At 46.5% G+C, this 16,943-nt stretch overlaps 2 protein-coding genes across 7 annotated transcripts in view; one reads left to right on the top strand and one right to left on the bottom strand.

Annotated features, from left to right (window-relative positions):
- LOC131109074 (uncharacterized) overlaps positions 1-16,943 on the top strand; it is a 128,752-nt gene that overhangs the window by 69,146 nt on the left and 42,663 nt on the right. The window lies entirely within an intron of this gene.
- si:ch73-206p6.1 (phospholipid scramblase 1) lies at positions 3,706-7,705 on the bottom strand. Of its 2 annotated transcripts, XM_058060649.1 has the most exons (7): positions 7,622-7,705; positions 7,108-7,183; positions 6,727-6,769; positions 6,013-6,233; positions 5,782-5,943; positions 5,287-5,448; positions 3,706-4,934 (listed from the first exon to the last, which is right to left on the bottom strand). In XM_058060649.1, exons 2-7 carry the CDS (start codon positions 7,174-7,176, stop codon positions 4,905-4,907), a joined length of 687 nt encoding a protein of 228 aa, XP_057916632.1. In that variant the 5' UTR covers positions 7,177-7,183; positions 7,622-7,705; the 3' UTR covers positions 3,706-4,904. The 2 variants fall into 2 exon arrangements, with proteins under 2 accessions (XP_057916632.1, XP_057916633.1); XM_058060650.1 differs by lacking the exon at positions 7,622-7,705 and having other exon boundaries at positions 6,013-6,249; positions 7,108-7,180.

Raw genomic sequence — 16,943 nt, 5'->3', positions numbered from 1 at the left:
CGGTGCTGTCCATCATTGTGCTGCTTCTCAAACACAAATGAGCCATGCCGTTTTGGCAGTGGTGGTATGGAACATGATTGGCCAGGACCCTTCATTTATTTTATTTTGAAATTCATGTCTGTGCCATACAGCCCTGCCTCTTTTTGTGGACGTTATCAGGGAATGGTGGAGTACAGTCGTCCCTCCTTTATCGCGGTTCATTGCTTTCAGACCCGATCATGTCAGATGAACTTCCACGATATGGGATTCAATGTTAACAAAAGGAATATTTTCATAGTTAGACCATAAACTGTGATTAGACATGATTAGAGCCCTGTAGACATGAAATAACAGCCCTATAGTCACCTTTCCACTCCTTTTATTCATTGCTTACACCGCATTGTAACTCTTATGCTGCAGAAACTTGTCAGCTAACATGCTAACTAGCAAAACAGTTAGCCTCAAATGTATTCCTTCTAACAAAAGACACCAAAAATATACCACTTCCACACGGAATGGGAGGACATCACATGGGCCATGCCATGGCCGGCTTCATGCTGTGTTAAGGTCATGTCATGTAAGCTAATGTCCCAATGTTTTGTCTCATTACTACCACCTAGTGGCCACTGTACTGCATACCACATCTTGTTTATTCATGAAAAACCATGTTCTATTATACTCTCAGAGTGCAGTAGGAACAGGATACGGCAGCGTAGCAATGTGGTACAACAGCAGTCCCGGCTGATGAATGGTTGATGGAGATCATGTGCCACATGTCTGTACTGGGAATGGTGGTGTAGTTGGTTTCAAATGGCAATGATTCGGATTAGCAGTCGTGGCGTTAGTAATCTTAAACGCCATTACTCCCAACACTAGGATTAGATTTCAAACATACGGTACGAAGCAGTGGTGGTTTGAAACCCGGCTGGCTTCCACTGTACGTACGTCTCTTCAGTCTGTGGAAAGATTTTGTCACAGCAATTAGATTTACAACAACACGCCAACTGTTTTAATGTGCAGTAATTGGGCAAAGTCATTTGTCAGAATTGGAAGGAGGGGCCGGTGTTTATTTTGGGTTTCCATTAGTTTCCGTGAGATCACGGATACTTGTGTATACTTGTGTATACTTGTGTAGTACTGAGCGACAAAGCACCGTGCTAAGAACAAAAAGTGACTTTTTCCATGCGTTAGACTGTGGTCTAACATGTCAGATGTGGTGTATGCCACGACACCCAGCTGACCCTGGAACTGCCATTGGCTCATTTCCCCCCCCCATTCGTCGTTATGGCCAAGAGATCGGCCCCTCTGGCGAATCGTTCAGCGGCCATGCGCTGCGTAATTGTTTGACTTAAACGGCGTCCCAAGGCTGTGGGAGATGTGAAGTTCTAACGAGGGGGATTACCTCCCTCTGACACCTTCAGACCATCCGGTATCCATGCCAGAGTATTTGACGGGACCTGATGTGAGCTCATGGTTTCCCTCCATAAGTCAACATGCAAATAAGACTAATGTGGGAATGTGGGAAGATGCTGGGAAATCATGGTGGTTTCCTATCCTCCCACGTTTCTACCAATGAGAGGAATGGACTTGGCAAATGGAAGCCAAGCCTAGCAGAGGTATGACATGCATAAAAGATAGACGTCCTACGGTGGGGGGGTCAAGTATTTAATAAAGATTTCAGTAAGTTACAGTAAAAACTCAGCAGCTGATGAGTGTTTGTGGTGGTGAATGTCTTCTGCATCTTGGCAGCACGTAAAAGACAAATGAGCTTTCTTGCTTTCTTGCCTCAGTGCACGGGTTCGGCTCTATAAAAAAATCTAAATAAAACAATTGTGAACATTTGGAAAAGCCGGCGAGCTGTCCTCTGGATTTCATTACATCTCCACAAAGCGTTCAAACGTTCTTGGTGCAAATCCAACTGGAGTCCTCACTGAGATATTACGGAGCTCTTTACCTTTCTAAGCGCCCGTGAAAGAAAATGACATTTCGTCAGGGAAACAAACGGCAGATACGGCAGCTCTGCTAAACGAGGTGCTTCCAGAGAAACACCCGTGTTTGATGGCCTGTCAGTTCCAGGAGACCAGGAGACGTTAGAAGGCCCGACATGACCCAAGCAGAGCTGGCAAATTCTTGGCTCTGCACCTTCATTAAACCTCATTAGGGTGCCGTAAAGTCCCAAACATCTAGCCTCTGCTGTCTCTGCTCCTTCCTCCTCTTTTCCTCTGGCCCTGGTGTGGAGGTGCTGGCTGGAATGGAGCTGAAAGGAGAAACAGATGACGCAGCAGACTGCCAAGGAGATGTCTAACAGGGAAGATATATCAGAACATTTCCTTTGAGGAAAGAGAAACAGAACAAGAAAAGTGACAAAGCAGGTGGAGCGTATTGACGTGTTGACGCCATCACCGATGTTGCACACGGAAGAAAGACGAAAGCGTCCGTCTGTGGTGGGAGACACGAGGAGGATGACGTCAGCCTCCCTCGGTGGTACCAGTGGCTGCTTTAGCAATTGTGCAGGCCAGTCACATATCCTAGACACTCGGTCCCTGCTCCTGGAGGAGAAGCCACAATTGCAGCATGACGGTAAAAGAATGGCTGGTTTATTTTTAGCCTCAACGCTCGCTTTGATCCCCCTGCAAGTGCGCTTTACGTCCCTGGGGCCATCTTCCAGTCGCTCGGCCTCGTGCGCCGTCCATCTCCACGTCACCATCTCCCCTTCTTCTGGCCACGTCGCTGCCACTCTCGGAGGGTGTAGTCCAAGGTAGTGGTTCCAGTCCAGATAGGGGGCAGGCCAAGGGGTTTAGTCAACATAGTATTTACTCCAAAGACCACAGTGCTTGAGCAAGTACACTTTTAATCGTCTTAAGGACTTGTACACACGTACATACTTATTAAATGGGAATGTCTTTCGACCACATGAAAACTCGCTAGATGAGGGGTGCTAGAACCCCCAATCCCGAGTCAGTCGTAGCCCATATTAGACCAGAAGAACTTGCATATAGAAAAGGCCAAGATACAACCGAGTAATCAAGAAAAGGTGGCTTACTTCTAAAATAGTACAGGATGAGCTCCTCGGCTCCTGGCCTTTAATTTGAGTGTCATCACCAGCTGGCCGCGTTTATTGCGTCATTTCAGTCTGATGCCGGGATTCTCATCAGAAGGGAATGTTTCCATGACAAGGCTGAGGGTGGCTCGTCGGGACAAAGTGTCATGCTTCCTAGGAAGGTGATGTTCATGTGAGGGTTGCTTTGCGACAGCGTCGGTGCATGCACGGACCCGGCATGTCCAGCAGGAGATGGTCCGGATGTCCTGATGATTGGATGTGCCAAAGGAATAACGATTACGTCCTGCATCCGTTGCTGCTTGGCCACTTGTGCATATATGGCGTTGTCTTTGGCTACGTGTACACAGATCATTGGGGATGTTTGTTTATCACGCCGGGCTGCAACACGGCTACCACAGATTCCAGATTGTGGATCGCGCTTCCCGGCGGGAGCTCACAGCAGCCCAACTTTTATTGTCAGTGCACAGCACACACACTCTTCTGTTTACTGTCCCAAGTTAGTTTTTTCTGCTAGAGCGCTTCTTCACCAGGGCGTTGCAGGCCTGCTGACTCTAAAAAATCTCCTATGAAGTTGTCTTTCGGGTTCAATGGCTTTATTTGTAGAGACATTGGCAACCCAGAAAAAAACAAGATGACACAACAAAAGTGATCATTGGCCAGTATTCTTTTTACTCATGTTTCCATGAGCTAAGTCCGTTTATTTGCTCTCATGAAATTGTTAGTACTCACAAGTTGTGCAAAAGTACACAGGGGATTGCAGTTTGGACATTCAAGCCTGATAGTTTTGGAGTGGTTTACTCACAGGTGACACGGAGCTGAAAGCTGGCGTAGCGGCAGCGTCTTCTGTTTTAGGAACACATTCCAGCGCATGAAACATCCTGGGATGATCGGCCAAAGCTTAACAGAGACAATTCCTGCCAAACTGATTTCTAGCTGATATTCTACCAACAATTGGATCCACAATATCGATAAAATACGCTTGACATAAATATCTTCTCTGAAACATACAAACGTTTTGCATAAGGAACAAATATTATTTCACTCAACTCATTATTTAAAAGAAAATCAAATAAATCATAAAAACAGGAAGAAGTGCATATGTGAAGAGAACATCTGCTTCAGTCAGTTTTTGCTACCATACCAATAGAGTTTATCAACATAGAAAATAGAAATATTTCGAATAAAAGACGTCAAATGTGTGTACAATCCATAGTCAGTTACATGTGAGTAAGCAGAGGCTGACATTAAATTCAAGTAGCATGCATTTCAACCTGAGTTTGTCCAAAAATACTGTACATGTACATACACTACTATCTTCATAAAAACATGGCAGAAAGCAGACTGGAGGCTTGTTCATTTTCATGGATGAAAAGCTGGCGCCCTCTAGTGGAGCACACCGAAACGTACACTTTAAATCCTTAACTAAGCAATGAATGTCTGTTCAAATTGACACTGGTTCACTTGCAGCACACATACAGGAAGCAGTGCAGACAAATAAAACACAAACAAATGTCCTTTTGCCGTATTAGCTCTATAGCCACTTGTTCAATTGCCTATGCCTTAATCACACAAATGCTTAACATCTTTTTTTTAAATGTATTTCAGTAATAATCGATGCTTGTGTTGGCTCAGCAAACATGAACACAGACAATAACAAAACATCTCCTGCATCGACTCAAACTAAGATCAGCAACAAACTGGATGCGAATGCAGTTGTGAAAAAGGAGGATTCTACCGCCACATCCATCCAGCTTTGATGGTGATTTGAACGTGATTTCATGAAGGTCGCATGGCGTTGTGAAGCAGCTTTTTGGCCCTGATCCTTCTTCCGGCAGTGTTGCAGGATAGCGAGTTCTCCTACTCTTTAGTTAGTCGTCTCAAAAAACATAAAATCCTGCAATGAAAGCAGAGAAACACGGAATGATCACACATTTAGCATAAAACTCTTCTGAAATTTCCACTTGACTGTGAAATGTGTTTTACATTTGTGGTCAAGATAGCCGCTCTGGTGTCACAGGCTCCACTAAAAGGGAAGCAAAGCGCTACACGGAGCGGTCGCTATGTGTGGAGATAGTCATCATATGTTAGAATGTGTGCTACCAGATATTTCCAGAATGAGTTAATGCAACACACCAGTGCGTGAAATTCCAATAACCAGAGTCAAATACGGTGAGCTGAAGTTGTGCTGTCGACCTGGTGGATGTAGGACTGGGAATCCAATGTGTCCCAGTGAGTATTTGACTTACGATGAGAAAACACGCCCCGATCATGACGGCCTTCATCCTCACGTCCAGGTCCATGGGGAACTGGATGCCAAAGTTGTCTGAATCAGTGAAGGCTTCCCGAAGGAGACCCGTCCACTGTTTGCTGATCTTGCCGATCTTGCTGGCTTCATCCATGGTCAGAATCTGGAGCAAGAGAGACCAGTTCCGAGACTTGTTGGGGTTTAACCATGAAGAAATTCACAAGTCAAGTTCAATTCCAGGCTGTCTTCCCTGTGGCGACTTGACTCGTGCGCCTCTTAAAAGCAGACAGCGTGGAGATGCTACGCTTCACTTACTTCTTGGTCTGGATCACAGACCCCAAATCCTCACCCGGCTCAGTCTAAAAAAAACAGCTGAGCCGTGGAATAAACGTGCTCTATCACATGATCTCGGTCTTTGCATGGCTTCACCCAATCCTGATTGGAACCGGATTCCCTGCCCTGGTGTGGATGGATGGACGTGTTTGGCTGAGCTCACCTCAAAGTCCACATCTGGAAGGCAGCTCCATCCGCAGAAAGGACCGTGGATCTTGAGGACAGGCTCCGAGTGTTCATTGGCCACGATGAATTTCGGGGAGAAGGGGTGCCACTGCTGTACCACGTAGCCCACCGTGTTGCCCGGGGGGGCCTGCACTTCCAGCTGCACGAGACATTCTAATTTTACTGCTGTGGACGGACCAGCCGACCGGGACAGTGAGCAGCGTCTCACCTCTTGGAGACAGCAAGGGAAGAAGCAGGACATGCATTTGAGGGGGCGGGTGACGGTGATGACCTCCTGTCCAAAATTGTCAAGGACGTGGATGGCGAAGGGACGCATGGGGCCGCAGCACTGGCGGCTCAGGCAGTCGTTCTCCTCCACGGCGTAGAACACGTTCTGGCCCATGGCGTTACGCACCTCGTACTTGTTGTTGCTCTCGAAGCCCACCAAAGCTGCATGGAAGAATGACTACGGGCTATGAGGACCCAACCGATGCCGATACAAAGACAGTGCTGCCACAACATCACTACTATCGGGAGAACCAGAGTTTAGAGCAGAGGTGGCCAAATGCTGTGGCCCAGAAAAGTGCACTTTATTCGGATACATGCTCCGAGCATCCGGTGTGCCGCTATGGAGGTCAGGAGAACCACCTGCTGTGGATCCTCCTGATGGATGGATGGATGGATGGATGGATGGATGGATGGATGGATGGATGGATGGGTGGATGGATGGATGGATGGGTGGATGGATGGATGGATGGATGGATGGGTGGATGGATGGATGGATGGATGGATGGATGGGTGGATGGATGGATGGATGGATGGATGGATGGATGGGTGGATGGATGGATGGATGGGTGGATGGGTGGATGGATGGGTGGATGGATGGATTGATTGATTTTGTCAATGCATCCCGAGTTTATCACGCATGCATCCTGTTGCCTACCTTCAACTAGTTCAACTTTCTGTTTGATGAGCAGCTGATCCACCTGGAAAAACAGTGCCAACGTAGATATAGAGGACTGTGGTCACCATCAAGTACTTTGTTTCAAGGCTCAATTAAGCTTCAGCATCGTCACTGCAGTACGTCTTGATGTTTTATTTAGTAGTAGTAGTAGTAGTAGTAGTAGTAGTAGTAGTCAATGACTGACTGAAGCACCATCCACATTGTTGGAGCCGGAACCCATCAATGTGGAACATGCGTCACTCACTTGTAGGGGGAGGGGCCAGCCGGTGTCACTCACACAGTGACGTAATGCAGGATGCTCCAATGGATGCTAGGATCCGACTAAAAGGGGATTTGAGTCATAGAAGTTATGCCACTTACCTGAGTGAGGTATTCCAGCCCAGGCGGGCATCCGGGTATTCCCGGGCTTGGAACTGTGTACATGTTCATGTCCCACCTGTTGATGAATGACAACGTGTCAATGTCAACGTCAATCAGAGGGACATCTGGCGCCCTCTGATGTTCACGGGGGGGGACAGCAGTCCGCACAGATGGACGGCGGGAGGGGGGGCTTTAATCCCACCACGCGTGCATTGATTGTACCTTTTTAGGAACAGGAAATGGGTCACGTACGTGCGAGCGACGCAGCCCCCGCCCCCTTCATGAATAACGCCACCAAACAACCCCCCCCCCCCCCCCCAAGATGACCCAGCCAAGCGATCTAAATGTTAAAGGTCAGGTGTGTTGGCGGCTGTCGCTTCGTAACCTCCACGTCCGGCAGCGACGGGAGCGCGCGCGCGCGCACTTTGTCACCGTCACGCGCCACTGGCGGATGACGTCACCCCCAGCTGTCAATCACGCAGCTGTGCGAACAATAAATAGGAGCAATACTCACCGATTTTTGAGCCTCCGCTCGTGTGAATAACGGCCCACTCCGGAAATAAAGCCTTGGAATAAAGCTACGCTGCCATTGGCTCACGTCATCGCACTTCCTGTCCGCAACAGCCAATGACGAGGCAGGGCTGTAGAACATCACGGAGTAGAACGGCTTTGTCTTTATCCTGCTTTTAATTCACATTTCTTCTGCTTACACGACCTTCTTGGATGATGGGGAATGTAGTCTTTCATTTATTGGAGCGAAATAGCAATTTCAGTGGGAGAAATAATGAATTTAGACGTTATTTAACCGTCTCTATGATCCTTGTTCATGTATTATGCCGTGTCTCCGCAAGAGGGCAGCATAGCGCCAAGAACGCGCCGCTTCCTGCTCAGCGCCGACACGGCAGCATTTTCCCTCACATTGCAAACATTCCCACACAATAAACACACAACGCAGACACAAGCGTGCACTCGGATGTCTTTTACAAATAGCACGGTGGCGTCAGTGGGTCGGCTTTCCCTATTTGTGAATACAAATCACCCGATTCCCTCAAGCAGTGCTGATTTTTTGTCTTTGTGTTGCTAATGAGAACAAATGATGGCTGCGGTGCAGATCTGCTGACACTAAAACATTCTTTTAATTGATTCGCGTAACACACATTGCATGTAGTGACCGTGCTAGCCTAGAAAATAAGCCTTAGTACCACTTTTTTCTCTTGTGATGTTGCTTTATCTTGTAAAGTCATGTTTTTCATCTTAATAATGTCTCTTTATTCCGGTAAAATGTTATGTTCTTAATTAGGACCTCGCTTGCACAATGTTTATCTTGTAAGATGGCGATTTTGGCTGTTCTTAATGTGACCGTACTGGGAAATACACACAGGATCACGGACCAGTGGACGATGCCCGGTGGGATACATGGTTTGACACGCTTTTTGGGCCTAATGTTGCGGCCGTGGCCGAGCGCGTAGAGAAAAGGCGGAAGAGAGGGAGGTCTGGCGGACATCAAGGGGGCACTAGATCACGTGGAACGGCCGAGAGGAGCACTGACACTGATGTTCTTCATCAGTGAGATGAAAACAAAGCGGTCCGAGGCTCCCATCTGAATAAACACAGCAGACGGTCGGGGGTCTTTGAAAGGCAGTCAGATTGTCTTTGTGACTCTAAGAGCCCAGTTACTCCCACCGGGGGTTTCTCTCCGTCGTCGGTGTGTGCGCCCTCGCCGCATTCCTACCTGTTTTACAATCCGCCGCCGCTGCTCTTTAGCCGCTCGGGTAATCTTTCGTGCACTCCTAACGAGCTTGTCATATCGGCCGCATAATGAGGACGCCCCAAGATGGATGTAAAAAATGCCTCCATTTACGCCACTTTCATCTTCTTGTTCATTAGCTTAGCATAAGGTTACAATACATTACGCCGCTCCCGGTCTTCCCAGCTCCCAGTTACACGTGCGGCCGGGAAGGAGGCTGCCTTTGCTTTGCCGCTTGGCTTCTGTTAAAGTGGGGGCCGAGGTAGGAATCCGTTTGGACCACGCTAATGCCCCCGTAGGCCTTGTTACCCGACCCGCGGGTAAGCTTTGGGAAAATGTGCAGGTATGTTCCCAAAGCGGAAGACCTCGTAGGTAAACGTTCTCGTGCCGCTCGGACGCACCCGAATGCACCACAATTATCCGCATCAGTGCAGAGTGCTTGAACTCATCACTTGGGCTTTTTCTTTGACAGAAACCGGATGTTTTTTGGAACCAATAAATACCGGATGAGGACACGCCCACTGGCTAAGCGATAGCTTTCAAAGAACATACTTATTAATAAAAGTCTCATTTTCAAAATGGAACTTCATCCAGTTTGATGTAAAGGTCTTACATCTATGTACGGATTTGTGGTATACACACACACACACACACACACACACACAGTCGACTGCATTCAATGCCAACGTTGGTAGCTAAACTTTGCCAAATTGCTGGCGGCGCGGAAGGCTAACGGTACGTTTCAATGTTGACGCCCTCACGGAAGCCGCTGGTTTCGTACCTCCAACCTTTTCTTACACCAGATATAGGCTGTTTTTGGCTTTACCTTCCAGCATGACCAGCGGTTAGCTTCTTTCTACGCTAAAACACGGAAACTAGCCTGTGTGGGTTATATTTTTATGGCGCTAAAAATAGCGTTAGCGGCCCTGTAGGTTTCTAGACTTTTGGAAAATAATCATTTAATCACTCCAGTATACTGGACGTTCCACTGGACGTTCCACTGGACGTTGCGCTGGACGTTGCACAGGACGTTGCACTGGACGTTCCACTGGACGTTCCACTGGACGTTCCACTGGACGTTCCACTGAACGTTGTGCTGGACGTTCCACTGGACGTTCCACTGGACGTTCCACTGGACGTTGCGCTGGACGTTCCACTGGACGTTCCACCGGACGTTCCGCTGGACGTTACGCTGGACGTTCCACTGGACGTTCCACTGGATGTTCCACTGGACGTTCCACTGGACGTTCCACTGGACGTTACGCTGGACGTTCCACTGGACATTCCACTGGATGTTCCACTGGACGTTCCGCTGGACGTTCCGCTGGACGTTCCGCTGGACGTTCCGCTGGACGTTCCACTGGACGTTCCACTGGATGTTCCACTGGACGTTCCACTGGACGTTCCACTGGACGTTGCACTGGACGTTGCACTGGACGTTACGCTGGACGTTCCACTGGACATTCCACTGGATGTTCCACTGGACGTTCCGCTGGACGTTCCGCTGGACGTTCCGCTGGACGTTCCACTGGACGTTCCACTGGATGTTCCACTGGACGTTCCACTGGACGTTCCACTGGACGTTGCACTGGACGTTGCACTGGACGTTGCACTGGACGTTACGCTGGACGTTCCACTGGACATTCCACTGGACGTTCCACTGGATGTTCCACTGGACGTTCCGCTGGACGTTCCACTGGACGTTCCACTATACACTTTCTCCTGGCAATGTGTGCAATGACTGAGGCATACTGAGGCATTCAACCAATTGAAGATTTTATTGCAAATGTTGATGTGAAATTGGAGGGGAACATCATTGTCAAGCGAGCATACTATATTTATTGACCGGGGGGGGGGGTCCGTGATGGCATGCCGGCTAAAAGCCGGGCTCCCCAACAACACGGAATTGTTTGTTATTGTTGATGGGAGAATCCTTACAAATTGGAGGCGGGACTTTTTGAGAGACGCGTTTGCATCATCCGCGGACGTCCGAGCTTTTGTCATTTGGTCTCTTCCTCTCAGCTTCCCCCTCCTTTCCTCCCTCCCTCCCTCCCTCCTTCTGCTCCACTCTTCCTTCCCTCCCACCCGCCCGGCCGCCCTCGTCAAGTGCTTTGTGCGGCGTGACTTTCCACGGGGTTATCTGAGCGGAGACAGTCGGCCTGGCTCTGGCACGGGACGGCAGTTTCCACGGCAACTTTATAATTGTTTTGGCCGCCTTCCAAGCGCCACTGGATGCCGAGGCGTTATTGATGTCAAAAGAAACATGTATGAAACGAGGAGGCGAGGAGGGCGTCCATATGCTTCCGTACGCCGTCTCACGCCAAGCCGTCTCACCGCTTTTCCCTCCTCGCTGCTCTCCTCCTCGCCAGAACCCGCAAGTCACCCGATACTCCCGATGCCGCATCCCGGCGTGCACCGGGCCCCGCCCGCATGTCACGAGGTCACGGCGCCACGTCTGGGCGGAGTATGCTGACCTTATTGACGACAATCAACGTACATCACGCTGCGTTGAACATTTGAATAATGGCCGCAGCGTCCCGTCATGCATCTTTCATTCCGCGTCCGTCTCGCCTGTTTTGACAGCAGCAGTCATCCCCGCTGCTTGTCACTATAACCGTGTTATCACCCCCCCCACCCGACCCCCCCCCGCAATTACATGCCGCAGCTCATCCTATTGGCCAAATGCATGTGATGAGTTGAGGCCTTTTCTGTACGACAGCGTTGCTCCTCCGTCGTGTGATCGAACGTCACCTCGGTCCGCATGTCACAGTTTATCGTTTCAAAAATCATCTTTTTTCCTCCGATGCCACCCCCCCCCCCCCCCCCCCCCTCCCCGCTTAATTTATGAGCTGCGAGGCAGAGCCCGGGGAGTGAGAAGTGAGTGAGACTGGTGTGAAAGCCCTGAATGGATCGGCGCCAGCGGAGCCTCGGAGCGACACAAAGGAGGCGCCACAGCTGTTTGGAGGCCACGCAACATCACGTCTTGACCGACTGGCGAGGCGTTCACTGACTCCAGGAGTGTTGCGTGTTCAGGTGGCCGGCCTCGCCGGTCGTAGAGAAGCTTAGCAAGGCCAATCAAGTCCAGACATCAAAGTTGTCCTCCTGACACGGACCTGCAAAACGACTCAGAGGAACCAGGATGGGTTCTTTGGAAAGGTTGGGGGGATGTGCCAAAGGTTGGTATGGCAACGTACAGTAAGTACAGTTGCCCCCCCCCCTTTACTGGGTTCACTGGTTCCAGACCGACCCATTCAATCCTTTCTGAGACGTTAATAAAAGGATATTTTTATGGTTGGTGTTTATAGCTTCCTAAATATGCTCAACTTTACTGGCCCCCGTAGATGGGTGGCTGTCCTTCCATTCGGGCGCTACATTTTAGCAAATGGTTGAGAAGGAGGGGGTGTCTGTGATTGGCCGCTGGGATAGGCTCCTGCTCTGGAAAGGAAGGTGAAATGCTTCTTCCATCCTGTTGTTTTTCAAAGCCGGCCAAGCGCACCTCCTGCGGGGGCCGTGGTTGTGGTTCAAGTGAAGGCTGGGAGGAGGCGGCCCCCGTTCCACCTCATACCCGCCCCCACCTCGGTCCTCCCTGTCCCCGTAATGGCGGCATGTAAAACACGGCTCACGCCGGATGGCCTCCCCTCTCCTGCTTCCGGCCGGTTTAAACCCGGGAGGGCTAGAGCGGGGGGGGCTGCGTGCACTTATGGCTTGTGGAATGTAGAGGGTGCTCCAAGTCCATGACACGTCCCCCCCCCACCCCAAAAAAAACGGTAGAGACGTGTGCCTTTGTGCTGTCATGATGTCAACTTGTGAGAAACAAAAGCACAAAGTAGATGGAGTCTAGGAAATAGTCTAGACTACTAGACTACAAACTACTAGAGTTTGGTAAATACTCTAGAGTCTAGGAAATAGTCTAGAGTCTAGGAAATAGTCTAGAGTCTAGGAAATAGTCTAGAGTCTAGTAAATAGTCTAGAGTCTAGGAAATAGTCTAGAGTCTAGTAAATAGTCTAGAGTTTAGTAAATACTCTAGAGTCTAGTAAATAGTCTAGAGTTTAGTAAATAGTCTAGAGTCTGGTAAATAGTCTAGAGTTTAGTAAATAGTCTAGAGTTTAATAAATAGTCTAGAGTTTAGTAAATAGTCTAGAGTTTGGTAAATACTCTAGAGTTTAGTAAATAGTCTAGGGTCTAGTAAATAGTCTAGGGTCTAGTAAATAGTCTAGAGTTTAGTAAATAGTCTAGAGTTTAATAAATAGTCTAGAGTTTAGTAAATACTCTAGAGTTTAGTAAATAGTCTAGAGTCTAGTAAATAGTCTAGAGTTTAGTAAATAGTCTAGAGTTTAGTAAATTGTCCAGAGTTTAGTAAATAGTCTAGAGTTTAGTAAATAGTCTAGAGTTTAGTAAATTGTCCAGAGTTTAGTAAATTGTCCAGAGTTTAGTAAATAGTCTAGAGTTTAATAAATAGTCTAGAGTTTAGTAAATACTCTAGAGTTTTGTAAATACTCTAGAGTTTAGTAAATAGTCTAGAGTCTAGTAAATAGTGTCGAGTTTAGTAAATAGTCTAGAGTTTAATAAATAGTCTAGAGTTTAGTAAATACTCTAGAGTTTTGTAAATACTCTAGAGTTTAGTAAATAGTCTAGAGTCTAGTAAATAGTCTAGAGTTTAGTAAATAGTCTAGAGTTTAATAAATAGTCTAGAGTTTAGTAAATACTCTAGAGTTTAGTAAATAGTCTAGAGTCTAGTAAATAGTGTCGAGTTTAGTAAATAGTCTAGAGCTTAGTAAATTGTCCAGAGTTTAGTAAATAGTCTAGAGTTTAATAAATAGTGTAGAGTTTAGTAAATAGTCTAGAGTTTAGTAAATAGTCTAGAGTCTAGTAAATAGTCTAGAGTTTAGTAAATAGTCTAGAGTCTAGTAAATAGTCTAGAGTTTAGTAAATAGTCTAGAGTTTAGTAAATAGTCTAGAGTTTAGTAAATAGTCTAGAGTCTAGTAAATAGTGTAGAGTTTAGTAAATAGTCTAGAGTCTAGTAAATAGTGTAGAGTGTAGTAAATAGTCTAGAATCTAGTAAATAGTCTGGAGTCCAGTAAACAAGGCCGAGCCTAATGCGTGTGTTGACGTAAACGGTGACGGGCGGCGTCAGCGTCAGCGTCGTGTCCGTCATGGCAGAGAGCGAGGCCGGCACCTGGTACTCACCTCCCTGGCGGACACGACGCCATGCTGGCACGCCGTAAAAGTCCATTGTGGGAAACACCGTCACGCTGAGGCTGATCAAAAGGAAAAATGTGTGTGTGGGGGGGGGGTCACATTTTGCATGGAACAGCAGAAAGAAAAGAAAATAATTTAAAAATCTTTTTCCAATTGCTGTGTGCTTAGAGAGCTTTTTTAAAATTCTTACGGCGAATTGGAAAAAAAAATAAAATAAAATATTTGTTGACACATTATCTATATGGCATATTTCATCATATTAATTTGTCTTGTGTAATTGCTCTCAAATGTGCAACACATACTGCACAGCAGAGATAAAAATACATGTTGAGGAAAAACACGTCAATGTGGAAAATATTTGATTGCAGTGTTTTCCAAATAATATTGAAGTATCATGTACTTGTGTGTATTTCTTTATGCCTTGGAATAAATCATCTCAAGTTGAGTCAAAGTAAGTCCAGCGTGTTGAACATTTACACACGGCTCCCGGCGGGCATCGGCGTCCAGTTCAAAGGTCGTGGCAGAGTGGGACGCCCGTTTTAACTCGGCTGCAGCATGTGGACGGCACGCTTGCACCGCGCCGGAGGGGAAGGCCGCACAATGCTGCTCTGTTCTTTGTGCCGTACCTCGCACACACACACACACACACACACACACGATCGCAACTCCCCAAAAGCAGGGGTCACTAGTTGGGTGCTCCCAGCAGAGACTCCTTACTCACACATTGATGTCTTATCCATGCTGGTAGTCCGTGTTCTTGCCTTGGTTTTCACTGAGAACGTTAACCCTCCCTAAAATGTTCACTAGCAACCATCTCTATGATTTACCTCTTGATCATGATGCATCACCACTCAAATACTTGATTCATCTCCAAGGGAATTCCTCAGCTAAATATTTTTTTGTCTAATGTTATTTAATTGTTAAAAAATGAAGTCATTCATTTAACAAAATGTGACGGTCTTAGACAAAAATACATAAGTAATTATAAGTTATTAACAGCTATAATCAGTATGTATGTATTAGGCCTTAGACAAAAATACATAAGCAATTATAAGTTATTAACAGCTACAATACAGTATGTATGTATTAGGCCTTAGACAAAAATACATAAGCAATTATAAGTTATTAACAGCTATAATCAGTATGTATGTATTAGGCCTTAGACAAAAATACATAAGTAATTATAAGTTATTAACAGCTACAATACAGTATGTATGTATTGTGCCTTAGACAAAAATACATAAGTAATTATAAGTTATTAACAGCTACAATACAGTATGTATGTATTGTGCCTTAGACAAAAATACATAAGCAATTATATGTTATTAACAGCTATAATCAGTATGTATGTATTAGGCCTTATATAAAATACATAAGCAATTATCGTTATTAACAGCTGTAATGCAGTATGTATGTATTAGGCCTGAGACAAAATACATAAGCAATAATAAGTTATTAACTATAATGTATGTATGTATGTATTAGGCCTTTGACAAAAATGCATAAGCAATTATAGGTTTTTAACAGCTATAATCAGTACGTATGTATTAGGCTTTATATAAAATACATAAGCAATTATAAGTTTTTAACAGCTATAATACTGTATGTATGTATGTATTGGGCCTTATATAATATACATAAACAATTATAATTGATTCACAGCTATAATACAGTATGTATGTATTAGGCCTTTGACAAAAATACATAAGCAATTATAAGTTTTTAACAGCTATAATACTGTATGTATGTATGCATTGGGCCTTATATAATATACATAAACAATAATAATTTATTCACAGCTATAATACAGTATGTATGTATTAGGCCTTGTATAAAATACATAAGCAATTGTAGGTTATGAACAGAGCTATAAAGCAGTATACAAAATGCATGGACTGATGATGTCTTCCATATTGCCCAGTGATGAAATAGTAAACAATACACCATCGAAGTACCCCTGCCAGGATGGCTGTACTGTAAATATGACATCCATACGCCCGTCCAACCATCCACAACTCTCTGGGGCATTATTTACCCTGCCCCTATACGTCCCCCTACGGCTTGGGTATTTGGGTATTTATGTAGTTCTGTATTTCTGTATTTCCAAATGGCATTTGTGTTGTTGTTGCCAAAGCCGTATTAGAGTTGTGGAGGAGCGTTTGAGCCCCAGCCCCGCCTGGCTTGTTGCTACATGTTTGTACCACGTTTGGCCCACGATCCTTTGCCCTGACTGAAAGGGAGTTGAACTACATAAAGACCAACTTTCTGAAGCACCTTGAGTTTTCCTCCTGCAGGGCAGATATCTGACACCGGTGTGGCGATGCGTTGGCACGGTACACTTGGTACACATGGTACACACGGTACACATGGTACACATGGTACACATGGTACACATGGTACACACGGTACACATGGTACACATGGTACGTGCACGTGGCGCTTTGAAGGGGATCAGTGGAAGACTTTCACGTGGTAGCGGCTGGAGAAGCTAGCATTTGCTACATTTCCTGTGTTGTTATTGACAGCTTCACTTCCGATGTTTGTCCAGTTAAACAAAGTTGATGGATGACGTCAGAGCCGATCCAAAGAGTAGCGTTGGAACGCCACAATGGCGCATCAACGAGGGGTTTGTGCAGGGATGGCGTGTTTCTCGAGGCAGACGCTAAAGCCGATTCATGAAAGCGAGATTCCGTGGAATCCATCAGAATCCGAGGCCTGTGGTGCTCGGGGAGGAGGAACGCATGAAGAGCGTGAGGCTTGATCCCTCTGCAGCGTTGACGTCCAGCATCCATCTCGCGCTAATATTCCTTAATCGGATTGACTTGGCGGCGTCGCCCGCCGGACGGGCTTGGTACGTGATGGATGGCGTTGTCAGAAACGCCAAGGTC

The sequence above is a fragment of the Doryrhamphus excisus genome, chromosome 21 (genome assembly GCF_030265055.1).
Source record: "Doryrhamphus excisus isolate RoL2022-K1 chromosome 21, RoL_Dexc_1.0, whole genome shotgun sequence".
NCBI classification, from domain to species: domain Eukaryota; kingdom Metazoa; phylum Chordata; class Actinopteri; order Syngnathiformes; family Syngnathidae; genus Doryrhamphus; species Doryrhamphus excisus.
Note: the sequence above shows the minus strand (reverse complement) of the source record. Positions and strands in the feature narration are given on the sequence as shown.